Source organism: Stegodyphus dumicola, chromosome 9 (assembly GCF_044657685.1).
Source record: "Stegodyphus dumicola isolate Sdum_Otavi_A_Nest chromosome 9, ASM4465768v1".
Classification (NCBI taxonomy): Eukaryota; Metazoa; Arthropoda; class Arachnida; order Araneae; family Eresidae; genus Stegodyphus; species Stegodyphus dumicola.
Window position 1 is genome coordinate 175866841 of NC_140776.1, and position 13471 is coordinate 175880311.

The 13471-nt window shown below is 31.7% G+C and overlaps 1 protein-coding gene across 1 annotated transcript; it reads right to left on the reverse strand.

The window, feature by feature from the left end:
• Positions 1 to 2370: 2370 nt before the first annotated feature.
• On the reverse strand, positions 2371 to 9784 carry LOC118185637 (cuticle protein 14-like). The gene is made up of 3 exons (XM_035355527.2): positions 9645 to 9784; positions 6440 to 6544; positions 2371 to 3334 (listed from the first exon to the last, which is right to left on the reverse strand). Exons 1-3 carry the CDS (start codon positions 9648 to 9650, stop codon positions 2918 to 2920), a joined length of 528 nt encoding a protein of 175 aa, XP_035211418.2. The 5' UTR covers positions 9651 to 9784; the 3' UTR covers positions 2371 to 2917.
• Positions 9785 to 13471: the final 3687 nt, after the last annotated feature.

The following is a 13471-nucleotide window of genomic DNA, read 5'->3' on the forward strand; positions in this document are numbered from 1 at the left end:
CGATAGGTTTCAAATACATATCCGAAAGAGTGTACTTGTATTTCTTGTTTGGTGCGGTATTGTACAGACATATTTTGAAGGGGTAAATGTGGAAGATGTCGAAGAAATAATTCAAGAAGCAGCGGCTAGTCTTTCTAATGATGAGCTCAGGGAATTAACTGAACAAGAAGAAAACAAAAATGTTGACAGCACTGATTCAGAAGAAGAGCAAAAAGAACTTTCGATGGCCTTTGTAAAAAGGAGTTTGTCTACCATAACTGAAATAATGGATCAATTCATTGAAAATGATCCGAATTTTGACAGGAGTTCAAAAGTAAGGCGTGGTGTTAGAGATGCTCTATCCGTTTATGAAGAACTTTTAAGAGAACAACGCAAAAGAAAAAGGCAAACAACATTAGATGCTTTTGTCACAAAAAGGCAGAACACTGAAAACGCGGAAGGCTAACTAAATATGACTGACTTAGAATTTTATTTATTTTTTTTTAAGAATATTCGTTCTAAAAGATAAAGTTACATATGTATTTTTAATTTAAACACTTTACCAGACTAAATATCCGTTCAGTATTTTAAGTAACTCTTTCTTTCATTAAATAATATTATCGCAATAGAATATTATTTGGACAGTTACTGAAAGTATACAAAGCAGAATAATTAATTTCCTGTTTTGCCAGTTATTAGATTTTAAAATTAACAAGTTACTTTTGAATCTCATCATTTTTTATATCTTGTTTATTTTATTCAAAAGAATGACCTAATATATCCAAATTTTGAACATAAGTAACAACATAAAAAATTTTTAAGAATTTTTAAAAGCCTCAATTTTTTCAACAATACTCTTTTATTATATATCAGCGGTATGTATCTTTAGAGATGGAATGGCTTAGGTTCTTACCACTAATATTTTATATTTTAGTACATTTATTAAAAAATTAATATAGATTATCTAATTAGCTCCCAGAGATCTTTTCTATGACTTGAAGATGATGATACTAGATTCTCAGAATCAGATTAAATAATAGAGTTTTGAAATTTAGTTGCATTTTCCAACTCCTTATGTTCTCAGGACGCTTTAGTTTTTTGTTTGATTTTTACGCCGTTTTTTAGTTGTAGATCTTATCGTAATGAAATCATAATGTTAAATTCTGTTTAATGATCCGGACATATTTGGGAAGGCCAGAACACCTGAAATATGTTTCTTTCATTAGCATTTTTTAAAAATTATTTTCGTTTATTTTTAAGATAAATATCACCATCCTCACAAAACGATGATTAAAGAAAAGTATAGTTATTTTATAAAACTGTTTTTTTTTTTTTTTTTTTTTTTTTTTTTTTTTTTTTAGTCCAAAGGGATTTGAATCCCGAAGGACTATTAGTTTCGTTTTGACATTTTGCGTCGGACTCATAAATGTCGGTTCACTTTTCAAACTGTTGCCACAAAATGTTAGTTTCCTGCATTATATTTGAAGAAATTAAATAATGAAAAATCTGCATAAATGTATGTATATTTCTCGTATTGTGATAAAACAACGGTACATAGAGTCATCGAATTTTGAATAACGTAATCCTCCAACGAATATGAGCATGCGGAAGACCAAATTTGAAATTTGAAATTTGTTTTATGATCGATTTCCTATTTTTTAAAACTTTGACGAATTTTTGATTAACAAACTCAAGGATTTCAAAGCGAGCAATGGCAACGTTGTGCAGAAAAAACATTTTTATCTCCAGCGCGTGAGTCTCTGTATCGGAAATTCTAAAGACATACTCGTTTTAAAACTATTTTGCGTTATTCCTGTTGCACTGGATCTTATGGTTTAAGTGCGAGGAACATGATATTTAATAAAGAAAGGTAACACACAAAATGTTAAAAAACGCCCCTTTGGACGTAATTTAAAATCTGAAACATTTCAGATTTTTTTTTTTTTTTTTTTTTTTTAAATTTGGATTTTGTAGGAGATCAAACTTACTTTTTCAAAACGTTACTTTTTCAAATGAATAATGTCCACTCATAAAATATTCAGGCCTTCATAAACATTTCACGGTGTTGCGATATGTTTATTATTTTTCACTTGAAATATGTTTTATCAAGTATATATCCTGATTTTCGGGAAGCTAGAAATTTAAAATTTTAAAATATCGGTTATTTTTAGATGAAATAAGTATAGTTAGATTGTTGTATGTGTTATCTATCAAAATATTTAGTATCATGATGTGAGTATGGAAGCCATTTCTTTATGTAACTAACGAACACATTCAAATTAACTGATGTAAAGAAACTTGCATTCACATTTAGAATAATTTCACATGAGTTTAGACATTTGGAATAAATTTGAATGCAGTGTTACCTTTAAATGAAAATAATGAAACAAATGCTGTTGAAACGTATTTTATTTTCATCAGAATCATAATAAAATGAATGGCACATAAATAGGCATTAATAAAAATATGTTTGTGATATTTGGTTATTCTGAATTAGAAGAACCTATAAAAATATGAATATTTAGCATGAAGAGAAATTCCATGAAACTTGAAGAAATGAAAGGAAAGAAATGGCTGGAGAGATGGACTTGCAAGTCTAAATAAATATTGACTTAACATGGTAAGCTTGACTGGAAACTTTGTACCTTAAGAACATTTTGTGATATAGTAGGCTACTATGGTACGGTAAGCCTTGACTAGCTACCTAAAGTAACAGCTATATTTGTCGAAAGAAATTAAAGAATCTTGCTTGCATAGTTTGACGTGAAAGTAATTTTGCCTGCATTGCACTAAAGAGAAGCAAAACGAGTTTTCAAGGAAAAGCCAATATGCAGAGTGCACTTGAAAGGAAAGAAGACACAAATCACAGTTCGTCTTTTCATTTAGAGGTATAAACTATTTTACGTTAACTTTGTCATTTGTTCTGTATACTGAATGTTTAATAGTGGTAGGCATATCCATAGCGAGGGGCAGCTAAATGGTGAGAAGCATATGCTAAAGGAGCTGGTGCAGCATATGCTAAATGAGCTGGTGCAGCGTAGGCGATATGTGCAGGTGCGGCTGCCAGAGCAGGAGCAGCATAGGCTATGGCGTGATGTGCGGGTGCTACAGCCAGACCAGCCTTGTTGATTGATGCATGAGCGGGATCTTTGGGCTCTACGCCTGGTTCATTGCTTTTGATATCGGCACGGAATCCAGCAGCATCAGCAACGTAGTTAACGACACGAACACGTCCATCAGCATCCCTCAGTCCGTAAGAACCAGCAACATTGCCATGGCCATCTCCAGATTCTTTTCGGAAGGATCCCCCACTAAGATGTCCCTCATTGTAGCCAAAGTTGTAGCCACCTAAGCTCTAGAGAAAAAAATAAAACAAACTTCAACATATACATCGAAACCTAAAACTATAAATAGAGAACTTAGCTTTTAAGTTTCAAGATCGTTTAAAAACCTATTATGGAAGATAACTAATAAAGGAATAAAATTTGAATATTTCAGCAGTTAAACTAAGAGAGGATAAAAGCATATATTACATTCCAGCATTAAGAGCTGCAAGTTTCAGAGCGAAAACCTAAGAGCTTTGTTAGGTGAACACTTCTGTTTCACACTACATGTAGGAGAAACTGCGAAATTGCAATGCAAACAGCGTTTCAACTGCCAGGAATGAGTCCGGAAAGGTTATTTGTTCAACTCTGAGAAATTATCAAATTACTTAATTGTTTAATTTATAAGATACGGTAGGAAATCTTGGTTTAAAAAAAGATTATATATGCAAGAGGATTATATATATATATATATATATATATATATATGCACAGAAGTCACGCAAAAGATTTGTTATATATATATATGTACACCTTACCTGGCCTTTATTTTCGCAGTCGGTGTGGTAGCCATATACATCCAATTACAGAAATGTTGTAAATGATTAAATTATTTCTGTTTTGGCAATTTCAAATTTAAGAAGGTATTAAGTTTCGACAAAAATGAAATCTAAAATTTAATACGTGTCCCGGTTCCTATACTTATATATAGGAAAAATTTATACTTCTTATGAAAAAAAGCAAAACTATAAGCAGTTTGACTCCCTCGCGACAAAAATTGATGGGTATATTTAATTTCAAAATTTGCAACTTTTGATGTTATTTGCAGTTTACTTTGAGTTATTTCAAGTAAGAATAGTTCGAGGAAATAAATTTAAATGAAGCGCAGGAAAAATGGTGTACAGTTTAAGAAGCCTTGCAAGGTAGTCATGTGGTGTCCACGTCAAATTTTGTAATGTACGAAAAATTAGGCCATCCATGTAAATTTAAATTTCCTTATTCGCCTATTGCATTAAAATTATATATTGAAATCATATTCTAGGTTTTTAAGAATGCTTAGAGTTTACACAGATCGAGGAACGTCCGACACAAATTTACACGTTCAGCGGAAGTTTGCACAAATGAGAATCAGGGGGAAAATTAAGAATTGCTTTTATTAAAGTAGCATCCATGAAATGGAATGCTTCTGTGAACGAAACCAGCTATAATTAATGTGAGTTTTAAATAAACACAATTTATCATGAGTTCTAAAATATGAAAGTTTCTTAAGAAGACTCGTGAAATTAAATTTTCATGTGAAACGTTTCAAAATGTTTCTACAATTTATAAATTTTTATTTTCAGTTTTGGAATGCGTTAAAGCCACAGATTTGGTTTGGTTCTTTTAATTATGGCAAAGCACACTAGGGCTATCTGCCTAGGGGGAGGGATGTTTTCGTGGAGGACTTTCTAAGGGAAACTAGCTCGTATGCACGTTACACATGGGGAAATGCAAACACCCATGCAGCCAGCCCTTTCGAGGAATTCGAACCTCGGACCGAACTACCAGTATTCAGCGAATTTATCGTTCGCCGCTGGTGGGCAAAGCCACAGGTTTGTTACAGCCTTTACTTTAATAAAAACTCTTATGAGGAAAGATACGAGATGTTTGGTTTAGTTTTGGTTTTATTAGATTACCGCAAAGCACTCGAGGGCTATCTGCCTTAAATGGGGATGCCTTCGTGGAGGACTTTTTAAAAGAAACTGGCTAGTATACACGTTACGCATGGGGAAAACTACGAAAACGCCCATGCAGCCAGCCCGTTTGCGGGATTCGAACCTCGGACCGAACTACCAGTGTTCAACGACGATACCGCTCGGCCGCTGGTGGGCCCGAAAGATGGGAGATGAAAGTAGCATATGCTTGATTTATTTCTTTGAATATTTGAAAAACATGATAAAATCTTGTATTAGCATAAATGTACCTCCTAAGTTTCTCATTATGGATGAAATCATAAAATAATTTTCAGTACTCCAAACCTCTTTTACGAAAATCTTTTACTAGCATATGTTGTCTCAAATGCTATAAATTGGTACGGATGAAAACCACTTCAATTTGTTATTGTTATTTTTTGCTTGAATAAGGCTAAAACTTTGCAATGTTAGTTAACTGTTTCCTTAATTCAATTCCATTTTTATTTACCCAAGCCGTCTTTTTATTTCACTATTATATTTTTCCTCACATAAAATTTAAAGTCTAAAGAGAAAAATATAAATCAAATTATAGGTGATACTATATAAATTATCTTAGTTTTCTTCTCGAAATTTTTCCTATGATTTTATTGTTATTATTAATTTTATTATTATGCTGAATTTTTAAATGAAATAATGAAACAAAATTTGAATGCTTAAAGAATTTTGAAAACAATTTCGTTATTTTTTAAGAAACAAAAGCGGCAAAGAAAACTTTTCTGCAAACTAATTGACGAATAATTCAACATATACTAACGAAGGCTGTTTAAAAGATAGAAAATACTTTACTATTTTGCTCATAAAACCTGTTAAAACTTATAAGGTATTTATTCCGCCTTCTTAGCATGCCTTCGTGGTGTAGTGGTCAGCACGCTTGACGCGTATTCGAGAGTATTCGAAATAACCTAATGTCTCTACAAACTTACATAGAATTATAAACTCGTTGTTTTAGTAGAGAATAAACACTACATAGAAATTTCTGAAATTGTATTTTTTAACTTTTTATTCATATTTTACATTATAATTAAATATCCAAATTTCGTTCCAATGAATTTTATTTTTTACTGTTTCCTGAAATAAAATTTGCGTATTTTATAACTTTTAAGTCCTATTTTTTTTTTCAAACTGTTAGAATTTCAGTATCTTTTATATGGCGTTATTATTTTTAAGAGTAATATCGCGATCTGTTATCGCAAAAAGCATTTCATATAGTCTCCAAAGTTTTCTGCAAATGGTTGCAAATTAAAAGTTTTAAATAACGCGTCCTTCGCCTACATATGAGTTAAAAAATATATCACATTAATATATTTTTTTAACTGAGATAAGAAAGCTATTGAGTTCTTGACCAATTTGAAGCTTATCATGTTATCTTAAGGTACTGAATGTTATAAAATTGGAATTACTTACATCTTGACTCCTGTATTGACTGCTAGCGCCTGAACTAACAACGGCAGGATGATGTAGGAGTACAGCTGCCTGGGAGGCGGCGATAAGAGCGAACAAGATGAGGACCTAAGAATCATAAAAGTACATATGCATGAAGAATATTAAAGGTAAGGTTTGGTGACGTATAAATGTCTCAAATACTGTAGTGCAAGATATGGTTTAGATTAAAGGGGCTCATACACCTTAAACCCCTGATGATTTTCGAATATATGACTGTTGCAAGAATTGGAATATTTTATTTATTTTAAAAGCAATTACTTCAAACGTTTTACAGCTGACTACATAATATAACTCCTTTAGAAACTAGAAATCAGAAAGTTTGTGTTGCCACAAATATTTGTGTAATTTAATCCGCTTAGTGACAAAAGTTTTCGTCATGTTTCCACCTTGCGCGCATGATATTTTAAAAATCGCTAATGGTTCATACTTGAAATTTAATGAAATTCTTTATATGGGCATTATTTTTTAACTGAACCAAAAATTTGACGAATATTTTTGTATTAAAAAAATTATGCACGAAAACATTAAAGGTTTTTTAATAAAATACATTTTATAAACTCAACTCCGAATAAAATGAAAATTTAACATTAAATTCTTAGAATTTTAGGTTCATAGTAGTTTCCAAATGTTATAAAAGCTATGTATTAAATATGGAATTAAATTATGCAACAGAATGTTTTAAACTGTGCGCGCAAGGTGGAAACTTGACGAAACCGTTTCTCACAAAGCGGATTAAATTATAAAAATATTTGTGGCAACACAAATTTTCTGATTACTATTTCAGATAGCAGCTATATTATGCAATAAGCTGTAAAAAGTTGGAAGTAATTGCTTTTAAAATAAATAAGTTATCCCAATTCTTGCAACAGTCACCTATTCGAAGATCTTATGGGTTTTAAGGTGTATGAGTCCCCTTAATGAAAATTATATATCAAAGAAAACTTCAAACTAAACTTAAATTTATTAAGCATTTTATCTAGAAGGAAAGAAAATATCTTGATTAACACTGGTAATAAATTTTCTAGTTAATTCTAAAAATTTAAGCCACTGTAGTTATAAAAAAAAAAAAAATCTGAAATGTTTCAGATTTTAAATTACGTCCAAAGGGGCGTTTTTTAACATTTTGTGTGTTACCTTTCTTTATTAAATATCATGTTCCTCGCACTTAAACCATAAGATCCAGTGCAACAGCTATATCGCAAAATAGTTTTAAAACGAGCATATCTTTAGAATTTCCGATACAGAGACTCACGCGCTGGAGATAAAAATGTTTTTTCTGCACAACGTTGCCATTGCTCGCTTTGAAATCTTTGAGTTTGTTAATCAAAAATTCGTCAAAGTTTTAAAAAATAGGAAATCGATCATAAAACAAATTTCAAACTTCAAATTTGGTCTTCCACATGCTCATATTCGTTGGAGGATTACGTTATTCAAAATTCGATGACTCTATGTACCGTTATTTTATGACAATGTGAGAAATATACATACATTTACGCAGATTTTCATTATTTAATTTCTTCAAATGTAATGCAGGACTCTAACATTTTATGGCAACAGTTTGAAAAGTGAACCGACATTTATCCGTCCGACGCAAAATGCCAAAACGAAACTAATAGTCCTTCGGGATTCAAATCCCTTTGGACTAATAAATAAAGCTGTTAAAAAATATTAAACTTTTTTAAATGTTATATAAATCTTGGAATTTTTATGGTTATTATTATATAGTATACGAAGTGGCTTGTTTATGCAAAGTAATAAGAGTTACAAATATTTTGGGAAAACACGGCAATGATTAGGAAGAGTTTTTAATATTAGGAATTAATCAAACTTTTCTTTCTATTTTGTGAAAGCTGCAGGACTGCAGAATGTAGAGACCTAAACGGAGGAAAATCTTACGCATGATGAGAGATTAGGAACAAAAATTTTTCTTGATTATTAATTTTATTCAAACTGATGTAAATTATTCTAAAATTAAGTATGCACACCAACAAAAACATTTTTTCTTATTTTTTAAATGTAAATATATTTTAAATTGTATTTTGCCGCTAACTTTGCTAGCAGAAAAGTTATAAAATCTACAGTTTTGCAAATTTAGTCGTACCAAAATTTAAAGGGGAAATATATGTATAATATACGATTTTTGGGATGAGAACTCCAATATAAACAGATTAAAGTGCGCGTCGAAATAGATAGATTAATATTTCTGAATTAGGCTTTCGAAAACTTCAGTTACAATGCTATTTGTCAGTATATATTTCTATTACAGCTTATCTTTTGTTATCTAACAATACCTTGCATTTTGCTGCCATAGATCATAATTTTCTTAATCGTACGAACTTTGGGGAAAATGCGTGAATGGGAGATTATTTAACTATTATTCTGTTAATTAACTCTTAATAAAACCATAACGTACGAGATGGTAACAGTTGCATTTTCTAAGCTCTATTTCTTTACAATTAGAGCTATTTTTAAGCTCTATTATACAATTGAATACCAAACTATTATGTGTTTTAAATTGTCCTTGTTAGCTAGCTTATCTAAAATTAAATAAATGCAGATGCTTTGTTTATTTGAAGAAACTGAGCTATTACTAAAATTTTACATCATTCAAATCTAAGGCCGAAAATACCTTGAATTAAAAGCTCCACTTACATATCTAAATGAACTGAGTCAAAATATGGAATACAAATTACAGAAAGCTTTTTAACTGAACCCGGAAACTGTCATTCTTAGTGGAATCTACTATTAAATAAAGCCCATTATTGGCATACAGCATGAAACATTTTTCACCTATGGAGGGAGAATAGCTGGGACATATATGATTAACATATTTTGGACATTAAATAAGGCTCGAAGATATTTAGCTATCGTCAAGATTTAAATTTTGCTACTTAATACGAAGCAGGGAATGGCACACACTGACAATTCGATTTCCTGTTCTTTGCTGTCTAAACAACTGATTAAATGGCTACAATGTCTAAAACATTAAGTCTCGACAGTCCACAGAAAATATTAATGGAGTTAAAAGGTGATTTCACTAGTAATAGTAATCTAACTAACAGAAATCTGTAATAGAAACTATATTGCTTTTAAAATATCTTCTTTAGCAACAAGAATATGAAAAGAAACCATGTGCTCCTGCTTGAAATTTCGAAAGTGTTCTTACCTGCATGGTTCTACTGAGAGCTTGCTGTTGATCAAAGCTGAAACAACTGCTGTGTAAGTACTGGACTTTCGCTTCAGTTTATATACTGTTGTCCATCGAAGGGCCACAATAGGTGTGTTCCCATCGGAATGTATAATCCCACGTGACCTGGGAGATGCCCGAGAGGGTGTAGTCCCTCGATTCCGTTCGCTTTCGAAGGTCATTCCGAAAGAACCGTTGCGTCCGACTTCTTTACGAGGTCAGCAAAAGAAGCTAATGAGCAAAGAAAACAGTACCAAAGAACCCCGAGGGAGATTGGAATCTTTACACTTTCTAAAATCTTTCACTTTCATTACCTTTTACATTGTTACAATTCTACAATTGATTTCAAGAGATAAACAAAGCTAAGAAATCTATATTTAAATACTAATAAAGCACAATTGTTATTTAATCGTTTAGCGAAGCATTACGTTAAAAAAAGAGAAAAAAAAAACGAATTTTAGTTGAGTTTCAAACGTTAGAAGGCATTTTATCACAATTTTCATGAAAATATTTTGATAGGATATAATTAAAACTGTAAATTCATTAATATGTCTTCGTTTTGATCAAAGCGTCGTCATAAAAACCAATAAGCATAAATACGTAATTTATTAAGTGATTGTACGTAATTAAGCTTCTTCCCGGTTTTTAATGTTTAAATTAATTAATTACTATGACTCAGAAATAAATAACGTGAATTTTTATTCTGATTTTTAACAAGATTTCGGTCTTTATATTTCATGATATATATATATATATATGTATATATACATACACTTAAAGCATCTAAAAGTATACATAAATTGGAGTTAAGCAAGCCAATTCCTCAACAGTATTAGTAATTGCATCTTTGTAAAGGGTTTAAACATAAAATCAAAACATTTCAAAATAAAAATTATCATAGTACAAACTCGAAAACTGAAAATGCAAAAATGGAAAATATATACAAGAAATAAAAATATAAAAATTAACCTCCCTTTTTTGAAACTTTAGTTATTTAAGTTTATTTTACTTCAATCCTGCAGCTATAGCGCAGGACGAGTTTAACGAATTTGCTTTTTATTTTTGCCCCTTATTATGTTTCTTTTCATACATATATATAAAGAAAAATCGTTTGGTTTGGTTTATTTAATTATGACAAAGCACACTAGGGCTATCTGCCTAAGGGGAGGGATACCTTCGTGGAGGACGTTCTGAAGAAAACTGGCTGGTATACACATTGCAAATGGGGAAAACCCACGAAAACACCCATGCAGCCAGCACGTTCGCCGTGATTCGAACCAAGGACCGAACTATCAGTGTTCATCACTTTACTGTACGGCACCGGTGGGCTTATAAGGAGAAAGAAAATATATTAAATGTATATCCATCTATATAATTATTAATTTCAGTTTGGTTATCTCATAGAAAATGATAAGAAAATACTAATGTAATGGGATATTTTTTAAAGTGAACTACTAATGAAATGAGAGATTTTTAATAGAATGTATATATAATATATATGTTACCGTGAAAGACCGAAATATGAGAATGTCGACCTTCACCGGAATATTGCATTACATTCTTGTACATTCGGACCCTCACCGGTGTATGTCGACAATCACAGATATGCTCTGATGTAGGTCGCTAAAAGAGGAGTATATGTACACGCTGCCATTGCAAAAGGAAGTGTTCCACAAATAAATGCAGTTGTAAAAGCAAGGGCCTCTTGTGCGATTCAAAGTGTCATAATAGTTTAAGTTGTTGCAATAAATAAGATTTGAATTACATAATTTAGTAAGTTTTTAATTTCTATTATTTTCCTTTCGCATTTTGAATGTCCTGTGTGTTTTAAGTTCTTATATTCTTATTTTAAGTCTCAAGTGCGTTTTTTTGCGACTGAATTACGGAGAAGAAAATATAATATTCTTCATATGTTCAACATCCACCATTAGTACATCGTGAATGTCGACATTTACCGGTGTAAGTCAGAAATAAGAGTATTTGGAAAACATTTTGGACATACACCAAGCGACTATGTCAATGTTGACATTCACCGGTGAAAGTCGACATTCTCCAGATTTCCGTGTTTCACAGTAACATATACATACTATATGTTTCAGTGTGTGTATATATTTGTACATTTATTACAAAATGCACACTGATCTGTGTGGAGAAAGTAAAAATAAAATGTGCTTAAAGTGTATAGAACGAAAACGAATGTATTACAAAAAGAAAAATTGTGCTAGAGAAAAATAGAAAAGGAAATTTCTATTCATTGGTAAGCTCCGGTTTATGCTAGACTTTTAAGTATGCAAATGTTAAAGGCAGCACACACGTAAAGTTTATTAAGAAATGGTGTAGTGAATAGTAGGATTAACTTAAGAGGCAAAAAATTCAGTAAATAGCTTTTCGATGCAGATGGAACTATATTTTTCACTAATCCTTTTTGCTTATCCAGATTTTATTCAATAACTCGTGTAGCAAACCAAAGTCCAGCATAAAAAGCTAATATAATCGTATGTCCAGCTATGGTTCAAGATTCCTGAGAGGAGATAAATCTTCTTATTTTAAATAAAGCTTAAATTTTTCCTTTTTGACAGGCATTTCATTTACGCTCTGCACACTTTAAGCAGTATTCGCAGATAGTGTAATTAATATAATTACACATATCAATATGTAAATATATGCCTTCTCTTTGCATAACGTTACCTAAAATTCCAATCTAACTAACTTTTATTCTTTTCTTATATATATATATATATCTAGTTGTAACGAAAGTTTTCCGCCAAAAAACGTTCTTAGGTAGAAAAAACGTAACTTAGTTCTTAGTTAGAAAAGTTAGAAAAGAAACCATAACAGCAGTATCTTCAGTGTGTTAGTAATCCTACTAACACACTGAAGATTCATAAGATTAGTAACACACTTCGGGTCTAGTCCATGAAGAACTTCATGATCTTCATGGACTAGACCCGAATAGTCTAAGTAAGCAGCACGGGTGTACAGATTCTGCTCTCAACTGTCAACTGTGTTAGTAATCACCACACAAATCTATGATTTTCTACCAAAGTTTCAGTAGTTTTCCAAGCCTTCGGCTCAGAAACTTGGTGACGAGTCCAAAAATATATCAACCTCATTTCAGAAGTCCTGAGCAGAATGGAAGATAGCACCAGCAAGACGTAGCTGCAGGTATGAAAAAGGGTAGACGTCCGAAGGGGCGATGGCTGGGCTATATGGTGGATGTGGCAAAAGTTCCCTTTCGAGTCATTACAGAGTTCAGCTGGTGAATGCAGACACATGTATGTATTATATTGATGAAATATTATTATTTTGCAGCGGAATTCTATGTTTTCCCTTGCCAGCATCGCCAACATCGCCATCTTGCTGTACATCTTACTGCAGGGATGGGCAAACGTTTTCGGTTCAAACCAAAAATCGAAAAAAAAAAATGTTTGTAGGGCCAACGTACATTTTTCTAAAATTTTAAAAACAATATACAAGTATAACAATTTAAATATGTTAATGAGATGAATGAAACTGCGATTTCATTTTTAGAAGTTCCTTATATTGAAGTTCGATGTACTGATTCTAAGGAACGAAGTTAAATGCGCATCTGTCAGTCTACTTCTGACATTACTCTTTCTAAGGTTCATAGTTGAAAACACTTGTTCGCATATGTGAGATGAAGCAAACATAGCACTGATTTTCTGGGCGTGAGATATTAAATTTAGGAAACTTACATTCGATAATGATTTGTAAAACTCTAACGTTGGCATATTTAGAAACAACTGCTTGAGATGGTTGTCAAATTGCACAGTCAATTCAAGCTG